We start from the raw sequence: 22163 nt of genomic DNA on the forward strand, positions 1-22163 counted from the left end.
TCGGAATCAGTGGGGTCAAATGGTGTCTTTGGAGCTTTTTAGAGTTGGCATAGCCATTTTTCTTAATTTACCACTCACCCGAGATAGGGGGGGGCGGACACTTCCTGCCAAGCTTTGATTGATTGATTAAATACTTTATTAACAGTTTGCAAAGACAAGCACAGGGAAGTACAGTTCAATACAAGGTCTGTTAAGAGTATTTTAAACCCAAGAAAGCACTATGGCTTGATTCCATTGGGGTCCTTTGTACTCAATTCAAGCAAATGTGTATTGCCGAAAACAGTCCGCCTCCTTTAACTTCTGTTTTCGGAATCAGTGTGGTCAAATAGTGCTGGCATCATGTCTTTGCCGACGCTCCAGTCCATTCCATACCTGCTGACGTCAGGACCGGGTGCTGGGGCTGAGGCAGTAGGCATTCGAAAAACGCTTGCTGTCACTGACCTCCTATTTTTTTTAAATAAGGACCATATTCTTTTACAATCTGATAGAGCTCATAGAGACCTTAAATAATATGAAAGTCAGTTTTGCCAAAAATGTCACATACGACCTTTGTGCTCCAAGCCCTCGATATCTGTGTGTTTGAAGTGGAACGTAACATTGTTGAAGTGGAACACAACATTCCCTGTGGTGTAAAGTAACTAAATACATTTATTCCAGTAGTGTACTCATAGTAAGTACCATGTTGAAGCATTTTTACTTTACTGGAGTATTTAAAAATGTCAGTACTTTTACTTCTACTCCACTACATCTTAGAGGCATTGTACTTTTACTCCACTACAATTATTTGAACACTTTAGTTACTTTGTAGATATTACAAAACATACATTAACCACTTCAGCCCTATTTAAACTTTGGCTATTTGAAAATAGCCGACCTTCAAGCTCACAACACATCACATCCAGATGCATTATGAGCTTGTAGATCTGCTATTTTCAAAAGATTTTCATACATTTTGAAAACTTGTGAAATGGGAAATAATGCGTAATGAGTACTTTTACTTTTGGAAGTTTATAGTACGCATATTTTGATGCTAATATTTTTGTACTTTTAAGTAAATTTACTTGGAACAGAGTATTTCTTCATTGCCGTATTGATACTTGTACACAACGCGTTGCAGATACCACACATTGTAAGCTTGTAGATCGGCTATCTTAAGTGCCGCACAATACTATTTTATAATGAAGCATAACTTAGGCATTAGGTTTTCAAACTTAATTTCATATCATGGACGTCCCATTTCATTATTCTTAATTGTCTTATTTGAAATGTGTTGTTTTGGTTTGAATTAAATCAAGTTGACTAAATGCCATAATTGCACTAGATTCATAGTGGTGAAACGTAACATGACCTGACGAAGATTGTAATCTGACATCGAAACTGTCTTTTTTTTTGCTTTGCACCCTGTTATTAAAGTAAAAGGCTCCAATCATCCGAGTGGCTCCAGCGCCTTCTTTATTCAGTTTGGTGAAACGTATCGTTAGAATATAGTCACTCATACTGTACCTGTACCTTTAGAGTGGCTCCAGTGGATCTTGGGACTTCATGTGGCCAGCCTGTGACATCAGTCGTCTATGACGTCAGTTGTCGGGCAAGGTTTCAGCCATCAGACCATTGACTTCTATTATAAATGTCTATTATGAAATTTAAATAAATATTTTTAAAAGTACATGTCACATGAAATATATACAGTATCTGAACAAAACTTAGTGGAGATATTTATATGGCCTACTGGCAGTGTGCTAAAGAAATGTGGCTCTGATCAATCTTGTGTTTTGTAAGATTGCTCTGGAGAAAGACAGACTGACCGACCCTCTTATATACGGCTAGACTCCATGCCTTATTAACTATTTCCCATTTGTCCTGGGGACCTGGGGGTCCACAGACCCCACTTTGAAAACCACTGCCTTAGGCTACAATTTGAATACAAACATCAAAGATAACACAGACCAACAAAGTGATGTTGTAGTACATAATATTTACTCAAATAACAGCTTTTACTAAATTGTTAATTTAGTTTTTGTTGATGGAATGATGCTGTATAGTGGTGGTTTGGTGCAGAATTGATCTGCATGAAGTACATGAACATAGTACATTTTAAGACAGCGGATAACATTTAATCATATTCAAATACATGAAGAATTGATTTACATTCTGATCTACAGTATAATATTTACATGTATGTGATGAGTATAAAACGGGTAAAAGAAAAAGGTTAAAAAAGATAAGAAATGAAAACATATATTTAAGAGGTTATTAAAGTAAATCACTGTGTAAATGATAAAAATGATGATGACTGTCAAATGTGGGTGACAGTATTCATCATCAGCTTAATTATTAAAACATGAAAGAAGGCATGCCATTACAAACACTGACACTTTTCAAGATTTGCAAAAGTGGATAGTCTAAGACCTCAGTCCTAACAAGATGTTGTGACGTTTGTGTTCAGTGAATTTCAATGGCAAGTGGGCCTTTCATTGAGAAGCCAAGGAAAAATGACACTTCAGAGCCTTCAGCTCGTCCACTCAGCTGGCTTCTGAACAGAGGACTGACATCTATCTTTAGATCTGGGATACAGGTGTCTGCCATCAACATCTTGCCATGCACCCTGCCAGTTGCTCTGTAAAGGAGCGTCTGCACTTCCCTCTCCCTCCAGATTTTGCCATTGTCCCACAGTGAGGCAGTTTGGTCCTGGCCAGCCTTGACACATCTCTGGATTTCCCTGAGGTGGATCAGCCCCTCATAACCTTGTTTCTTCCCCAGGAAGAAATGGACAACAGGATCCTTACCATTGTACATCTCCTTCATCACTGCATGATATGAGGTTCTCATTTGTGATACGTATGATCTCAGATTTTTACACTCTGCAGGCTTTGGCCAGTGAGGCTGCTGTGGCCACAAAAGTGCAACTGCGATGAAGTGCAATGGCAAGTTATCACTTAATGGAATCTGTCCATGAAGAACTTGGCAAAGAAAACGAAGAAGATACTGGTATGGCTGAAGTGCAGGCGATTCAGGTTTGATGCAACTTAACACGACATTGGCGTAGATAATGTTGACCTGCTCCTTCACACACACAGGGGATGCATTTCTCAGAACATATTCATATGTTCTGACAACCTTATCAATCATTTCAGCTGTGGTACTATTGGAGAGACAAGTCAAGATCCCAGTGAAAGTATCAGCTCTCCTCATCTCCAGGAACTGCCTTTGTTGGTGCACCTGCAGCATGAGGTTCATGGTTTTGTTCTTCAACAGTTCTGAGGAATCTGTCCTGCAGAAGAGATCGGCATATTTTTTGAAGCATCTGAAAAGCTCCCTTTGGGCAATCTGACTACGGACATCCTTTACAGCAAACCTCGAGCCCAAGTTGACAAAGAAATTGTCGAGAAGGTCAAAGCATGTCTTCATCCTGAACCTGAGGTTGTAAAGAAAGCCCTCAAACTCTTTGAGAATCCTGTAGTAGGTTGTGTGTTTGTTGCGCCAGCGATCACATCTCTCCATGTCCTGAATAGTAATATCATTAGAGAGCACTCTTGCCATTACATCATGACGGACATTTTCAAAAGAAAATATGGGTGTCTTTTCTAGTATCTCAATGACAATTACAGCAACCTGAATTTCTCCAAGACACCCTGAAATGTTGAAAGGGCACAAATCTGTCTTCCTCTGTAACCGCTGCAAAGACTCCTTTTTCGCAAGGTCATGTGTTTCCTTGAAGGCATCTGTTGCTGACTGGGCCATTTTGAGATACGTTTTCATCTTGTCATGTGTAATAGGAATCTCTTTGTCAGTTGTAATTGCACTCTTCAACTCGTGCTTGATAACTTGTGCAGATGTGTCTGCAATATACGAGCTCTCTCTTGAATGATCTTTTGCAGTCCGTGCCCAAACCTCTGCCTCTTTGAATTCCTTTTTCTCCAGGTAATAGTACCTCGATAGTAACTGAGCAATGATGGCATCGTTTTGATATCTTTTAGATGCATTCAGCAGAACCATCTCTTCCAACCCAGCAGTTTCCTTTGCAATATCATGAATTAGTGGAGAGAACCGAGATTTCTCTTCCTCAACTGAATGAGGTCTCTTCACTAGCATGACGTGAACATCCTGCATGAGTCGGTCTTTGCCTTGTGTGCAATCATAAAGCTTGTCTGTGGTGAGCATTAGATTGATAATCTCAGCCTTCTGTATGTTGTATTGTGTTGTAAGCTCCTGCAAACAATGTCGAGCAATACTTGCGTGGATCATCTTCACAGCCTTGTACACTACCTTGTCTTCAACTGAACTGATATTAATCAGAGTGGAAAACTTTCCAAATCCATCTTCAGTTCTGACAGATCCACAAAAAGGCTTGGGCTGAAGACCAAGGAACTCTTCACAGAGAGAGACAGAGAGTGATGCACCCTTGCGGTATTTGCTCATCAGAACTAAAACAGCAATAAGCTGTGCAGGCTTCTGATTAATGCTAAAACCTTTGAGGGTGTTTCGAGCCACGCCTTGAACATATTCTTGAGAAAAGTTCTTCTTCATGATCATGAACCCATAGAAAGTTTCAGGATTTTTGTGGGTTTTTTCAATCTCCTTGAGTTTTTGCTCAAACTGTTGCTGCTCTGTTTCAGAAAGATTGTTGCCAATGAACACAACCTCATCAGTTGATTCACTCTGTTCCTCTGCTCTCATGCAGTTTAGTATAATTACCAGTGGGGATCTGGCCTGGATGTCTTTCTTAATGCATGCTTCTTCAACAAGCTGCTGCAATTGAAATACTTTATCCATTTCCTCAAAGTCGTCAATCATCAACAGGACAGGGATCCGAGGTAACTGCTCCCCATGGTCGTATGTCAGAAGCCTGACAATGTGGTCGGCAGCTTCAGCCAAGTCAGCCTTGCTGTCTTTCAAAACAGCACAGCGGTACTCATCTTTTAGAGCCCAGAGTATGTGCATGGCCAATGTTGTTCCGCCACATCCAGGCACATGCATGAGACTGAAGGACACGCAAGCTTTTGACAAGGAAAGCAAACCTGGTATGACCGTTTTTATGATTAAGTCAAACTTGTCTCGTTTGATAAATGGCATGGATCCAGGCTGCTCAGAGAAAAAGAAGTTCCACCATTCCGCCTTTTCGCCTCTGTAGAAGTTTTCTTCTTTGAGGACCTGGTCCACGGTTCCTCCCTCACACTGGTTTACACACAGGATATCTACAGTGTTCAGACTGCGCTCTGCTTTCTTTTCCAAAAGCACTTTGCTGCCTCCGCCACAGGCCAGGAAACGATTTGCTCTGCGGTTTTTTGAAAAAAGACTAAGAATGGTGCCACTGACTTCTGAAAAACTGAGCTCAGAGATGCACCTTCCAGAAATATCGATTCCACAGCGAGCTTCAACTAGGTCCTTCCAGCAGTTGGAAGCATTTTCATTTTCACAGATGCAAAGGATTTGCTCTGCACCTCTGAGTTCCTGCCAGAAGATGCTGAAGGTCTCTACAAGAGGATCCATCTTCTCACTTACAGTGGACAAGAGTAGAAAAACGACAAGGAATCTCTTTTGTGTAAATACATCCTTCCGACACAAGAATGAAATTACATCTCGAACTGAGGCTCCCTTGTCCATCAACCAGTCCTCTGTGTCTGATGGTGGCTCATCATTTAAACCTCCATTACAGAACACCCAGCTGGTGTTTCTTGTCAATTTCAACTTGCTTGCAATGTCTTCAACAGGTTCTGTGATTTTATATTGTCCTGGGAAATGGACATTTACTGCACTCTGCTCATCAAAGTATTTCTGCAGCCCATGTTTTGCTGATTCAGGATCAAAGTCCAAAACAGCAGTGGGGTTAAGTTCCTGAAGGAATGCAAGTGATTCCAACTGGATTGGATGTGATTTGTTTGTTACTATCACATACTGTTCAAAATGTGACTTATCTAAGGAGCCAGTCCCACCTGTAATCATCTGGCTCAGTCTGGAGCCATGGGAACTGGTTTGAACCATTTTGAGGTGTTCCTCCTCTGCTTGTTTTCTAAGTTGCGATAGCTGTGCCACACTGTGAACAAATTGGTCGTACTCTGCCATGGGTTTTGCAAAGGATGTTGGTGCAAGGAGATCTCTACTACTGCTTCCATCACGGACAAATAACTGTTTAGCCTGTTTCATTTCAGCGTTGCCTGTGTCCTTTGCTTTGGTCTTCTTCTTTGCTGTCCTGGTATCCAGACTGAAAACATGGTAGATGTCCTCCTTACAGATACTGTAGTTGGGTACAATGTCCACTTCTATCACACACTTATAAGACGACGTCATATTCTGATTGAGAACCTCCACAAAACGAGGAGGCTTGATGCACATTGATGCAGTGGCCTTGTGTTTATGCTCGAGGTGGCCCTCAATGCTATGTTTCAAGGCATTTGCAAATGCCTCTTTGTCACTGACAGCCACTCCCAACACCTGACCATGTTCAAACTCAGGCTTGTCTCCTACACCAAAATGTATGGTTCCATTGGTTCGGCTGTTAATGCACGCTGCTGCAAACCTAATCACCTCAAAAGTAAACTTGCTTAGTTTGCTTTCCTCTGTTGTATGGATGTAAGCTTTGTACTCGTGGCAGGGTTGGATGCGGTCTGAGGCACCTGATTCTATAATATCAAGAACACTGTTCTCTATGTACCTACATGTGTCATGGTATCTTTGAAAAGGGTATGGCTTGCATGGTCTACCAGTCTGGCTTCCAGAGCCTGATGGCTGCTCTTTCCTCAACTTCAACAGCTCATCTCTGGCACGAATGATCAGCTTTGTAGGGCCAAAGGTTATACCCAACTCTTTAAAATCAGACTGTTCTAAAAGTAAAAGACTAGATCCATTAATGTCCTGCTGAAGCAAAATGTCAGCAAATTCAGCATCAATGCCAGCCTCCTTGAAAGCCCAATTTCTGACTTGATGTTTACTCCAATCCTTGATGTCAGCCGACAGATCCTCCTCTTCACTCTAAAACAAAAGGCTTCATCTCACTTAATCCAAATTATGGAAAAGTATTATTTTAAGTTGATGTTAGTGATAAGCAGATGTAGTGAACTAGTTTAGTTAAATTTATATTTTTTTGTTTTAATGTGACATATTACGACGCCGTCATTTCACTTTAAAACACTTCTGCGGTCATGTTGACGTCTACTCTGGCTTTTGTGTGCACCCCAAGTTAAATTAAATTGCTTGATTAAATATTTATACATTTTATATTAATATGGTCACATCCTATATATGCATATTCAACTTCAAACTCCATGTTTACCATGTTTGACCCATTGAAAACATGTTCCTGCTTGTGGTGACTGAGATTGCAATTTTAATGCAAGCCCTTCATTTTTACTTACTTACTTTTTAGAAGGACAGTATCGGTCACCATGAGTGTTTTCAATTAGTCTAACATGGTTAGCATGGAGTTTGAAGATGAATGAGGTGTATAGGAGGGGGGCGTGCAAAATATTGAATCAAGCAACTTAAAAACTGTCTGGTGTGCACACAAAAGCCAGAGCAGACATTAAAATGACCCCAGATGGGTTTTAAAGTGTAATACCCCTTCAATTATTATTATAGTATAGCTACTGTGTGTAGAGTTCTTGCCTCAATACAGTATATCAGTGTCAAATTAATGTTCAAAGCAAAGTAAAAAACTATCTGTAGAAAAATAAAACCATCCCTGAGAAGATTAAAGCGGCACTATGTACTGTAACTTATTTATTTTTTAATTAATACATTTTAATTTTGTATGTATGTAGAGTATGTTAATACAATTTAACTTATACAATTGGGGTTGTTGTATTTTGTCTCCCTGCTCTTCTATTGAGACATTTAAATCTAAGGTCATGTCTCACCTAGACACAGGATCAGACACACATTTTTATTCAATTTATCTCCTGAGCAAGCAGGCAGGATCTATTAGCTCAATGGTAAAAATGCCAGGTCTTGCACAGGAAACCGGGTTCAAATCCAGGGTAGAAGAGGAAAGTTACATAGTGCAGCTTTAACTCAAATATGAATGCAGTACTGTATTCAATCCAATACTATTTTACCTTAATTTTGTGTTGATTTGCCATTATTTCCTCCATCCACTCCGTCACTTAGATCAGCATATCAAAGCTGAAAAGAAAACATTTAAAGGTAAACAATTATTATTTAATGAACATTTGAATGACAATAAATAAACAAAAACTAAATGTTTCTGGCAAAAGTTAGTGAATTTGTTGTCCTACTTAGAACTGTGACTCCAACGGTCGCTGTTTTTCAATTGCAGCCACCATCAAGAGCACCACGGTTAGAATACATTAGGGGTTGACCTCAAGTAGATTTTGGGGCTGAGCCGTGAAGGGACATATTTTACCTTGCAGATCAAATGTGGTCACTCTATTACCTAATATTTAAGTGTTACAGTTTTTAATAATATTGCAAAGTGGAAAAGATACATGCAGGACAAGAACCCTCAAGTCAATGGCACTTGCTAGTAAAAACAAATTAAAATAATAATTGTCTTCACATTCTTATATTTGATTCCCGTACAAGATCATTTTAATAACATTGTGCAGTTTATGAGGCACCATTCTAATCTTGTAGTGAGAGTATGCTTGTAATTAGGGAGAAGATAATCTGATAAATATATATTTCCCATATCATGTGTGATTCAACCGATTTCATTATTGGTCCTCTCCATCTCAAATCTGACAATCCCAAGTCTCAAGTGAGCTCTGATTGTTGCTAAGATTCTAGAATATCTGGAATAATGGAATACCTGGTTAGCTAACCACCCTTCCATTAGAACATATACTGTGAGACTATTGTGACCCTGAATTGTAACTTTGTATTAACTTGACAGACTACAATGGTAGCATCCTTTGCTTACCTCACTTATAAAACCCAATAGAATTATTCCTTCATTGCTAGATCATAGTGTCGATATTTACTGGAATCACAAAGTTACATTTCCATTGCAATGGATGACAATGCTTGTTTTACATAAATTACTCTGACCCTCAGGGGTTGCCACAGCAAACTCTTGCTTCACAGTATTTCGATTTTGAGTGCAAAACATTCACCGGAAAAGAGTGAATGCTCTTATTTAAAATGTTTGTCAAGTGGCCATGACATAAGTGCAATGATACACTTCAAGCTGTCCTCACCTTTGCGTCATCCATTATTTTCCCTTATAAGGGAGGCTCGTCATGCATTATCGCATACAAAATCAAATATAAATGTACAGAAAACTAATGATACGGTTAATCAGCAGTTTCAAAAGTTATATGTTTTTTTGTTCCGTTCCTGCAACATGCAATACTGTTTATATTTGTAAGTACTGTAGACAAATATGTAATCTGTAAATGTCGTATGTTAACTGCAAATGCATTCAAATTGTACCTTAACTTCCTTGTCCACTGAGCTTGCAGAGTAGCTGTGTCCTCTGGTCCCAAACGTAGTTGAGCAAACCTGAAAGAGATCAAACTCTACTTATATGATAAATATAGAAATTAATCAACAGTAATTGTCTTCTAAACATTGTGATGCATGTGATGCAAGCTACAGTTTCTATGGATCCGATGACTATAATGCTTTATAAGCACACTTATAATACATTATAATCAAATTATAACACTGTATAATACTGTTTGTAAGAGAGGTAGCTAACCACAGTAGACAAATATGTAATATGTGATGCTGTATGCTAACTGCATACAAATGTATTCAAATTGTACCTTAACTCCCTTGTCCACTGAGCTGGCATAGTAGCTGTGTCCTCTTGTCCCAAACGTAGTTGAGCAAACCTGAAAGAGATCATCTTCGATTAATGAATACACAGGACCACAATGGAAACAAGCCCTTAGGACTTTTTGAGTTATCCTTTTGGCACCATTGTATACTCGTACCACTGTACTAGTTGCAAACTGTTAATAAAATATTCATTCAATAAATAAATAAAAATCAAACTATTATGATAAATATAGAAATTAATCAACAACAGTAATTGTAAGCTATACTTTCTATGCATCCAATGTTTATAATGTTTGTTTGTTTATTATCACTTACAAGAACATTTAAAAAATTATACACAAAGATTCGGTAAAAATGTGAAGGAGAATGCCTAAAAACCCTCCAGGGGCTTGAGAAGTGGCATTCTCCGGGAATATTTGTACATTCATAGGATAAAATTAACATCAATGTGGAATATACACATCCATTACAGTTTAAACATTAATAGACATGTCATACAGATGAAGAAACAGAACGGAAAAGACCAATATGGACACTGTTACAAAAAAAGAAAGAATCAGCAAAAACATATTGCAACAATAAAAGTCAGGGAAACCAAAACATAAACCTCTAGGGAAAATGTTATTATATTATATTAGGCAGACCATATGGAAAGTATTTGGTTGTTAAAGGGATATTTCACTTTCAAAAAACCTTTTGGTCATTTTATCGTCTACTCAGGCCTTTGTGAACCCCCCAGACAGTTTTTAAGTTGCTTGATTCACAATTTAGATATTTGATATTCATTTTATCAGACACGCCCCCTTCCTATACAAACCCATTATAACTTCAAACTCCATTTTTAACCTGTTAGATTCATCAAAAACACCCGTCCTTGGTTCTGGTGACTCACCCTGCCCTCCTAATACGTGAGGGGGCCGTGTTTTTTCAATTACTTTTTTCATTTATTTTATTTTATTTTTTTAATGCATTTAATTTTTTCATTTTCCAAAAAAAATATTAAAAATAAATGAAAAGAGTTATCGAAAAAACACGGCCCCCTCGCGTATTAGGAGGGATCCAAGGAGATCCAGAACCAAGGACAGGTGTTTTTGATGAATCTAACATGGTTAAAATGGAGTTTGAAGTTACAATGGGTTTGTATAGGAAGGGGGCATGTCTGATAAAATGATTATCAAATATCTAAATACTGAATCAAGCAACTTAAAAACGTCTGGGGGGCTCACAAAAGCCTGAGTAAACGATAAAACGACCAAAAGTTTTTTGAAAGTGAAATACCCCTTTAAGAGAAGTGATTTTAGAACATTCTTAAATTGGTGAGAAGACAACTTCCATAGATGGATAAATCCATAGAATTCCATATTTTTGACCCTCTGAAGCCTATATTAAACTGGGTTTGAGAGGTACGGGCCTTTGGAGGTCTGAGGTTCTCCCCAATGAGCCATAACAAATAAACCAATTTGAAGACTTGATAAATACTGAGGACACCTAATCGGATAAATAAAGGCTGAGATGAATGTCTTGGGTGTGCACAACTTATTGTTCTTACAGCTCGTTTCTGAAGACGGTATATGGGCTCCAGTTTGGTCTGATGAGTACTAGCCCAGACTATATTACAATAATTAATATACGGACAAATCATGGAATAATATAACATAGTGGCTACCTCAGAACTGATCAAATGACGGATTTTACGTAGGATACCAATACTCTTCGCTATTTTTGTGGATATAGCCATAATATGTGATTTCCAGGATAATGATTCATCAAGCATAATGCCAAGGAATCGTGTGGAACACACATTAGTTATAGGGATGAATAATAATAATGCTTTATAAACATACTTATAGTACATTATAATCACCTTATAACACTATAATACTGTTTGCAAAAGAGAATATCTGTAATGTTATATGTTAACTGCATACAAATGTATGTATACATATTGTTTTATATATACATATAGGTAGTACAGTCAAAGGTTATGCTAAAAGGAAAACACAAAAAGCCCCAGGGGGCTTGTTTCCATTGTGGTCCATTGTACTCAATTAATCAGTAATAGGCTACATATAATACATACAATGCAATACAATACAATACAATCTTACAATCACAAGCAGAGGATGCTACTACCAATGTGACTGGGCCCTATTGCAAAGTGGGAACTGGTGAAGTGGGCACTGTGCCAATCTGTATATCTGTATTTATTTGAATGCTTAAGTTATGGAGGGGAAATGCATCTGCTCATTCTGCTTTATTGTTGTTGTACACTGAATGCTAATGTGAACAGGGCCGAAATTGTATCACATTTGACTTGCAATTTGTTTGTACTATTGCACTCTTCTCCTTTAATAAATAATCCAGAATAAAACTCACAACAATAAAATATAAATGCACAATAAAGTGCTGGGTGCGTAATTACTGTGAGTCCTATCTGAACTAATTGTTTGTCGACTACGCCACTTTTGTTATAGAGGGAAGTCCCCTTTGAATACACTTTAACTTCTTCTTCAGGCTTTCACAGGTTCGAGGTTAACTGGTAAGTTTCAATACTTTTGGTTTTGAGAATACAACACTGGCATGAGAATATCCCTTTAAGAAACTGGACACGAATACAGTGTATCAAAAAAGGTAAGTCATATTTATTGGGTCCCTAATACATTGGCTTCTGTGCCTTAAAAACAATCAAATAAACACTATACTAATAAAACCTATATAAACATACAAAACACAATTAATCTACACAACAACTATAAAATAAATTATAAAGTTGTGCAAATTACGCGGGGCTTAATCACAAGGGTTCCTTAGCATGGGGGGTTTCTGTGCAACAAATACTTTTCAAGTAAAGTGCTGTGCCAATAAAGTGCTTCAAGATACTCAACACGGTTTGTTCAGGGGTAATGCTGCATGTCCATATATGGGGGGTAAGATGGGAAAGGGTTTGAGGCCAGTCGTCTTCGTCTTCTCTCTTCTTTCTCTCCGCCTGCAATTATAGAGATCTAGACCAGTTCACTGTGCATTTACACGATACATTTGCGTTGTCTCAGGCAGTGGTTATACAGGGATTCAACGTTGCTTGTTCGAATACTCACTCGCCAGCCAGGTTTTTACACCTGGCGCTGAGTTGGTTGCGTATGCAACGTTATCGCCACTTTCCAGTCTCAGCGCTCCTTATCTGGTCTGGTCTCACTCGTCTCCCATATGGTCTGGTCTCACTCGCCTCTTCCTCCCCTTCGGTTCGATCGCTTTCTCCTCTTGGTTTCTCCTTTGAATGTAGGCACACCTCGGCTTCCAAACTCCTAGGTGGCTGGTATGTCTACTTCATCTATGCACTCCCTCTACTCCGTGTCTCGGCACAACCTTCCCCTCTGCTGTCCTTCTCCTCACTGACGCCTCTGTCACTTGGGTGCTCTGTTCTCTCTTTCAAACGGTCCCGCCTCCGCTTTTGTACCTGCCAAACCACACCTCCCTCTTCTTTCATTTGTCCGTGGTGACAGTCTGTCTGGGGACATTGGCCATGACCGTGGCCTTGGGCGTGACCGCGTGACTGCCGCTCTGCCACTCAATGTCTCTCAATACATGTGACCAGGGGATCATGGGGAAAACAATTATAAACAATACAGTGCGTAATAATAATTGGTACAAAAATAATAAGATGGTGGGGTTAAATGAGGCAATTATACACATTAAGCACCAATAAAAACAAATTACAAAAGTTTTAAGAACCCCTCATTTCACCCTTGTCACATTCCCCCCTACTTTTTCGTTGGCAGTCCCTGGCAACTGGTTCTAAACGTCATGCCCGTACCTCTCAGGTGGCTGTCCTTGGTTCGCTCTTCCAGAGCGCCGCGGACCTTCAGGTTCCCTAGGACCGGGGAAAAACCCTACATAAGGCGGCCATATTGGTCCCACCGGTTCGGCTACTGGGGCAGGTTCGGGGCTCTCCATCGGTGACCTGGGGGCTATACACACTTTTAATGCATTCCTATGGATCGTTCTATCTCGCCCTCCTTTTTCAGGTCGGATCCTGTATACTAGGCCCGCATCCCCCACCCTCTCCAATACCACAAAAGGTTCTGGGTCCCACCATGGGCCCAGTTTACCTTGTCCCTGTCGGTTCCGGTTTCGTACCCACACCCTCTCTCCAGGTAACAATGGTGGCATACCGGCTCGGCGGTCATAGACCTGTTTACGCTGTCCTGCTATATGCACCATTTTTTTCTCGGCTGTCCTATACGCTGTGGCCATTCGTTTCTGGTGATCTTGCACCCAATCTCCCACTCCCATTCGATTTTGTGACAACGGTACTCCTAATGCTACATCTACCGGACGCCTCAGGTGGCGACCAAACATTAAGTACGCAGGCGCATAACCTGTCGCACCATGTTCAGTATTGTTATAAGCGTGTACTAACTCAGGTAAGTGTTCATTCCATCTGCCTTGGCGATCAGTATCTAGAGAGCGCAACATGTTTAACAGTGTTTGATTAAACCTCTCCACCCCCCCATTACCAGCTGGGTGGTAAGGGGTGGTGCGACTCTTAGTAATACCGTATGTATGACACAATTGCTGCATTAATTCGGATTCAAAATTCGGGCCTCGGTCCGAATGGAAACGAGCCGGGCAACCGAATGGCTGAATAATATGTGTCCAAAGCGCACGGACAGTCGTGGGCGCAGTTTGGTCACGCGTTGGAATAGCCCAACTGTACCTGGTGAATAAATCGGTTGCTACAAGAATATTCTGCCATGCGTCATTCGGCCTACCTAATGTGAGAAAATCAATAGCCACTACCTCCATAGGATACGATACTTCGAATGGCTGTAAGGGGGCCCTGGGCTCTATCCTGTCTTTCAGTAGGCTGCAGGCAACACAACCTCGCTGGAACTGTCGCACCGCCCCCTCCATGCCCGGCCAGTAGAACCGGCGCCGAAGCTGCGCCAAAGTCCGGTCCACTCCGGCGTGTGCCGAGGCCTCATGGAGTCCTTTCCACACCTCCTCTCGTCGCGCCCCTGGACAAACAAGCTGTAAGTAACATTCTTGTGTATGCTGATCAATCACTTGCCTATACAACACATTGTCTCTGATGCGCAACCGGTCCCACTGTCGTAACATTTGCCTGGCTTCCCGTGACCAACTCCTCTTCTCCATAAGGGTAGGCAGTTTCCTCCGCTCTACGCAACTCTTCACCATCTGGATGTCCGGATCTCGATCCTGTGTTCCCCGCCACTCAGCTCCAGCCCACCCGTCCTCTCCCTCCACCGGTGCCAACTCCACTACGGCCACTCCTACAGGTTGAACAGGGAACCTAGACAGGGCATCTGCGTTCGCATTGCTTTTTCCAGGTCGGTACTTTATATCATAGGTGAATGATGCTAGCTGGGCTGCCCAGCGCTGTTCCACCGCGCCTAGTCGAGCTGTTTGAAGATGCGCAACAGGATTGTTATCTGTATAAATCGTAAAATGAGCGCCAGTTAAGTAATCTTTAAATTTTTCGGTCACTGCCCATTTAAGTGCCAAGAGTTCTAATTTAAAGGAGCTATAATTTGCATCATTTTGTTCGGTAGGGTGTAGACTTCGGCTGGCGTAGGCGATTACTCGCTCCTGGCCATCTTGGACCTGTGCCAGAACGGCGCCGAGCCCGCGGCCACTCGCATCAGTATACACTACAAACGGTCGGTCATAATCTGCATAAGCCAGTATTGGAGCCTGCGTAAGGGCAGTTTTAAGAGCATCAAACGAGTTTTGGCATTCAGGGGACCACTCTATTTTACACTGATGGGACTTCACATCATTCGGGACTCCGATCAACAAACTATTTAACGGCCTAGCTATGGCAGCAAATGAGGACACGAAGCGGCGATAATAACCAGCCAGACCTAGAAAAGCGCGGACCTCGCGGACAGTCGAGGGTGGGGTCCAGTCTCTTACCGCAGCCAACTTTTCAGGGTCCGGGCGCACTCCCTCTTTGTCTACAACGTGGCCCAAGAACTTTACCTCCGGTTGGAGAAGCTTGCATTTATCGAGGCGCAGTTTCAATCCGTGTCTCCACAGCCGCTCGAAAACCTGGTCAAGGTGCTGCATGTGAGAGGAAAAGTCAGGTGAATATACAATAATGTCATCGAGGTACACTAATAATGACTCTGTCACCTGGCCACTCAAGCATCGCTGCATTAATCTTTGGAAGGTCGCGGGGGCGTTACATAAACCGAACGGCATACGTTGGAACTCGAACAGTCCTAAAGGGGTGGTAAACGCTGTCTTTTCTCGATCCCGAGGGTCCATACCCACCTGCCAATAACCGCTGGCCAGGTCGAGTGTGGAGAACCACTGAGCCTTGGTCAGGCTTGTTAAAGTCTCTTCAATCCGAGGTAAAGGGAAGGCATCTTTGTGCGTCACGGCATTCAGTTTACGGTAGTCGACACAGAAACGCCAGCTGCCATCTTTCTTCTTCACCAGGACAATGGGCGCTGCCCAGGGACTGCAACTCTCTTTTATCACTCCCTTGTCCAGCATGTCACTCAATAAGGTCTTCATTTCTCTATACATGGAGGGCGGCAGCGGTCGGTGCCTCTCGCGGATGGGTGCCGCGTCTCCAGTTGGTATTTGGTGTTGCACCACGTCCGTCTGCCCAAAATCTTCATTATGGACTGCAAACACCTTCTTCCATTTACACATCATCGCATGCAGCTCTTCTCTCTGCTGGTCAGGTAGGTCATCTCGCCGGGTCAACGCCTCCATCTCCTCAGGTAAGGTCTTCACGGGTCCCTCGTCTTCGATGCTCACCAGGGACACTTCCACGGCTCCGTCGGTTCCTAGGGACAGGTTCAGGTCTCGTCGTCCACGGACGTCGGCCTCCTCCACTGGATATAGCTTCCCTAACTTTTGATGTCTGCCCACGGTCACGCTATACGCGTGGGGGTTGCAGATGCGCACGGGGACTCGGCCATTACGCACGGTGACCAACGCTCGGGCCACTCCCAGATCAGTTCCTTCCGGCATGGCCTCCATCAGGGCCTCGTATTCGGCTCCATTTGGACCTTTCCAGGCACGGCCCCATACTACTAACTCACTGCGGGCGGGGACTCGGATTCTCCGTCGGCCGACAGGCCACACATAGCCCAATGCTCCGTCTTCGTGGGTCACTGCCTCCACTCTCCTACAGGCGGCGAATGCTTTTTTCCATGGTGTCCTCTCCTGTTGGCATGGAAACACAGACCTCCCAGAGAGTTTAAATAATGCATGCCACACTGCGTGGACTACGTTCATCCCAATGATCAGCGGCTCAATACAATGTTCATCTTTTACAATTACGATTCCTCTTCCCGGTATTTTCAGTCCTTCTAATTCTAAATCGAATATGGCATAGCCAGAATAGGGTAGATCAAGGCCGTTTGCTGCCCGTAGGCTAAACACCAGAGGCCCATTTTCCATTTTATCTTGCGAGAACTTTTCGTTAAACAAACTCTGCTGCATCAATGTGACTTGAGACCCCGTATCTAATAAACCCCTCATTTGGACTCCCCCCATTGTTATCCCAATTGTCGGACATTCCCCCACAAACACTTCATTGGCCCTTAACTTTTTTTGTGAACGTTGCACCTCTGCCCCCCGGACCTCGGCGACAGGGCGTACTAGTTTAACTGACTTCGGTCGGATCTACAGAATCTCGCTATATGACCCGCCTGTCTACACTGGCTACATATCGGCCTACCTCCTTCATCCCATTCGTAGCGCTGAGAGGCCGTATACCGTCGCTCAGGTGGCGGTGGAGTGCGCGCTCGTGCGTCATTGGTGCCAGTGCGGAGGAGCGGTCTGATTTCTTTCATGAGTTCCTGCGTGAATCCTTGCATTTGAGTTTTTACGTCGTCCATGATTTCCTGTTTTAATTTTTCTCTCCAAGCAGGGTCCTGAGAAGGGTAGGGGACAGAAATAGGATTAACAGCGTGGCACGTTATTTCAGTAGTTCCATGTTCAGCAGCTAACAGGTAGGCTTCTTCGCGTAAAGCAGCAAAATCTTCATCTGGGTGTCGTCGAGCATATATTTTTAAGGCTTGGCCCAGGGGGCCCTCAGCTAAACCCATAACAAACTGATCACGAAGAATGGCTTCGGAGGGAGCGGTGCTTGGGTCGTGCTGCCGCAGCCCACAAAACAGCTCTCTAAGTCTCAGGGTGTAAGTTTGTACATTCTCTCCTGCGCGCTGTGCGCACCGATAGAATAGTGAGCGCATTTCTGCGACAGAGACAGTTTCTTTATATAAAGCATCTAAGTATTTAAAAACTTTTGCCACTGTGTCGCGTTCGCCCTCCTCAACCACACTAATCTGCCGTTTAGCTTCGTTGGTTAGCGTTTTAATTATAATAGCAACTTTCCTGATTTCTGGTAGTTCCTGGGTACTTAATAATCCTCTAATCTGGTCTTTCCATTCCCTATATTTACTCTCGCCTTCTGTTCCACCAAAGGTGGGTAACCATGGGGCACCGGGATACACCGCCATCATCATCATTCTGAATCCGTAAAGCAAAAAACAAAAAGCAACAAAAACAACAAAACAGTACAGTTTCTCTTAAGGGTATTCTCATGTGTTTGTTCTCAACCAGTCCTGCCGCCAACGCCAAATATGTGAACAGGGCCGAAATTGTATCACATTTGACTTGCAATTTGTTTGTACTATTGCACTCTTCTCCTTTAATAAATAATCCAGAATAAAACTCACAACAATAAAATATAAATGCACAATAAAGTGCTGGGTGCGTAATTACTGTGAGTCCTATCTGAACTAATTGTTTGTCGACTACGCCACTTTTGTTATAGAGGGAAGTCCCCTTTGAATACACTTTAACTTCTTCTTCAGGCTTTCACAGGTTCGAGGTTAACTGGTAAGTTTCAATACTTTTGGTTTTGAGAATACAACACTGGCATGAGAATATCCCTTTAAGAAACTGGACACGAATACAGTGTATCAAAAAAGGTAAGTCATATTTATTGGGTCCCTAATACATTGGCTTCTGTGCCTTAAAAACAATCAAATAAACACTATACTAATAAAACCTATATAAACATACAAAACACAATTAATCTACACAACAACTATAAAATAAATTATAAAGTTGTGCAAATTACGCGGGGCTTAATCACAAGGGTTCCTTAGCATGGGGGGTTTCTGTGCAACAAATACTTTTCAAGTAAAGTGCTGTGCCAATAAAGTGCTTCAAGATACTCAACACGGTTTGTTCAGGGGTAATGCTGCATGTCCATATATGGGGGGTAAGATGGGAAAGGGTTTGAGGCCAGTCGTCTTCGTCTTCTCTCTTCTTTCTCTCCGCCTGCAATTATAGAGATCTAGACCAGTTCACTGTGCATTTACACGATACATTTGCGTTGTCTCAGGCAGTGGTTATACAGGGATTCAACGTTGCTTGTTCGAATACTCACTCGCCAGCCAGGTTTTTACACCTGGCGCTGAGTTGGTTGCGTATGCAACGTTATCGCCACTTTCCAGTCTCAGCGCTCCTTATCTGGTCTGGTCTCACTCGTCTCTCATATGGTCTGGTCTCACTCGCCTCTTCCTCCCCTTCGGTTCGATCGCTTTCTCCTCTTGGTTTCTCCTTTGAATGTAGGCACACCTCGGCTTCCAAACTCCTAGGTGGCTGGTATGTCTACTTCATCTATGCACTCCCTCTACTCCGTGTCTCGGCACAACCTTCCCCTCTGCTGTCCTTCTCCTCACTGACGCCTCTGTCACTTGGGTGCTCTGTTCTCTCTTTCAAACGGTCCCGCCTCCGCTTTTGTACCTGCCAAACCACACCTCCCTCTTCTTTCATTTGTCCGTGGTGACAGTCTGTCTGGGGACATTGGCCATGACCGTGGCCTTGGGCGTGACCGCGTGACTGCCGCTCTGCCACTCAATGTCTCTCAATACATGTGACCAGGGGATCATGGGGAAAACAATTATAAACAATACAGTGCGTAATAATAATTGGTACAAAAATAATAAGATGGTGGGGTTAAATGAGGCAATTATACACATTAAGCACCAATAAAAACAAATTACAAAAGTTTTAAGAACCCCTCATTTCACCCTTGTCACACTAACAATGCACTCAATGTTCATCAGTGATTCAAATGTAAAACGGGGAATGTGCCATTCTCCACAAAACACCCACAGTTCCTCCCAAATCTCAGGACCAGTTCTCTCAAATGCCCAGTTCTCTGAAGGAAAAAAACGGGATGAATTCCCCACCATTCTCTTACCATTATGATAAAAGAATATATTTATATAATCACCATATTAGGCTGGCTAGCTTATAGTTCTATGTTTTATTTCAAGTCACCGTCGAAAGTCCTTGTTATTGTGAGACTTGAGCACTTGTTGTGAACATTTCAAGTAGGCCTACTTCGCATTTTATAGCCTACATCATGTTGTTTAAATTAGTTAATGTAAACATCTGGACCTGATCTAATCGCATATATCATATTTCGCCTATTTATTTGACAATGAAACATTATATTAGCCTATTCAATAAACTTTTACACAAAAGTTAAATCAAATCAAATCCTTATCGCAGCATATCGCTTGTCGAACTCAGCTGTCAGATAGTGTGTAGATGAGCTTTCTTGTCATCACTTTATCACTTTCTCCTGGACAGTGCGTCAGCATTTTAGGGGAAGAAACGGACGGACTCCAGGAAATATTTTAAAGAATCACATATCAGGATATTCCCTACATTTAAAAAAGAAAGGAAACAAATAATATAATGGTAAATACTTACTATTTCAGGAAGAGTTGTTCGGAATTCTTACTACGCAGGACTTGCAGTAGCTCACTGCAGACGAGCTTGAGCCTCGGAGATGAAACCCCAAAAATAAGGATGAATAATTAATCACTTCCAGCTGTGAGGACGTTTCACAGAAAAACGAAACTTAGAGGAGTGGAATGTTCTAGAATGTCTCGACCCCCCCCTCTATCCAAACACAATAAAAGGTACGGAGACTTTTATTTCCCGTTTGCACAGAGCTGAGCTCAAAGTTATGTAAAGAAGGACCGGCCAGATACGTTACGTTGCCAAGGCACTGGGAGGCGCGCCTCGAAGGCAAACTAGAGCCGACAGTTTTATTCAAATACATACATGGAAATTAATGGGATACTCAGCCAAGTAGCCTACAATTATGAATAAACCACCAACACGGTCTTTGAGTTGGGTGGGGTGCCTATTATTATTATTATGATGATGTTATTATTTTTCAAATATATGGTCCCCACACCACACACACGCAGTGCGCTATTTTAGCTATATTTGAAAAATAATGTGTGACACAGAACTGGTGTCTGCTTGTCCAGCCATAAAACGTTCAGCTCTAGTTTGCTTCCCAGTGCCCAGAACATGACTATCTGGCCGTTCCTTGTTTAAAACCTTGGCTGAACAACAGAGGAAGAGAAGTGTGACCTAAATTCTGTGTAGACTACACTCATTAAATGCTTGATGACTATTATTATTTTATTCAACTGATAAAGACCTTTTCACACAACAATCAATATAAATGAAACATAGTTTATTTTCTGTTGTACTAGTGCTTGTGAATATAAACAGGAAATAAACTTGGGCTGGTGTTGCCTAGCAACAGAGTTCCAATGACAAGGTCCATTCTGCTAGTAGTCTAGTGCAGTGATTCTCAATGTGGGATCCGGAGACCTACAATTACAACACAATAGAATACAATACATATTGGTAGAAAACTCAGCATCAAAAGGTATATTTGCAGAGAAAGGATGGCGCAGGGGGCAGAGGATATGCTACAAATGTGTTCAAGGAGTTTTTAACTGTTCAATTGTATTTTAAGGTCAGCCATTCTTTTAGGTTAGTTTTGAGTTAGGGTAGGGAGTCCATATCTTTAATGGGTTTTAGTAGGGAATTCCACATTGTCGTAGCAGCAGAGTAGAATTCATTTTCCCCCATGTTTGAGCAGAGTTTTGGGGAAACAAGGTCAGATGAGCTTGCAAGAGTAGTGGTAATATTTAGGCTAGGCCATGTTATTATCTTATTGTTTAACTAAAAGGAGCATACCTGCCTTTTTGACATGTGGTTCCTTTGTCAATCTTAATTCGATAGGATTTAATTCCTCTAAACATTGTTTTAATAAATGTTTTGGTTGTGATATAATGATACAGCAACTGGTATGTTCAAAATCCTCAGTATTAAAGCTACAATCCATAACTTTCATGTCCAACCTGGGATTAGATCCCATGTCTGGTCTCCAACATGGCAGACCAAACTTTTATCGCTCTTCCAAGACGGAATCTTCCTTGGCCAGGGGAGATCGGGCTTATGAGCTTCAGGCAGAACTCCTTGTCAACCAGTAGGTGTCCTACCCCTACCCGACACCCGGTTCTAAATGTCTCAGTGGAAGAGTAGGGGGACCA

The 22163-nt window shown here is 41.9% G+C and overlaps 1 protein-coding gene across 2 annotated transcripts; it reads right to left on the reverse strand.

Moving 5' to 3' along the window:
- Positions 1-1974: 1974 nt before the first annotated feature.
- On the reverse strand, positions 1975-20773 carry LOC311064875 (sterile alpha motif domain-containing protein 9-like). Of its 2 annotated transcripts, XM_084084896.1 has the most exons (5): positions 20515-20773; positions 9723-9791; positions 9388-9456; positions 8052-8118; positions 1975-6969 (listed from the first exon to the last, which is right to left on the reverse strand). In XM_084084896.1, the coding sequence occupies exons 4-5, from the start codon at positions 8085-8087 to the stop codon at positions 2443-2445; spliced, it is 4563 nt and encodes a 1520-aa protein (XP_083941022.1). In that variant the 5' UTR covers positions 8088-8118; positions 9388-9456; positions 9723-9791; positions 20515-20773; the 3' UTR covers positions 1975-2442. The 2 variants fall into 2 exon arrangements, with proteins under 2 accessions (XP_083941022.1, XP_083941021.1); XM_084084895.1 differs by lacking the exon at positions 9388-9456.
- Between the last annotated feature and the right edge of the window lie 1390 nt (positions 20774-22163).

Source organism: Gymnoscopelus microlampas, assembly GCF_963454915.1.
Source record: "Gymnoscopelus microlampas genome assembly, chromosome: 17".
Taxonomy (NCBI): Eukaryota; Metazoa; Chordata; class Actinopteri; order Myctophiformes; family Myctophidae; genus Gymnoscopelus; species Gymnoscopelus microlampas.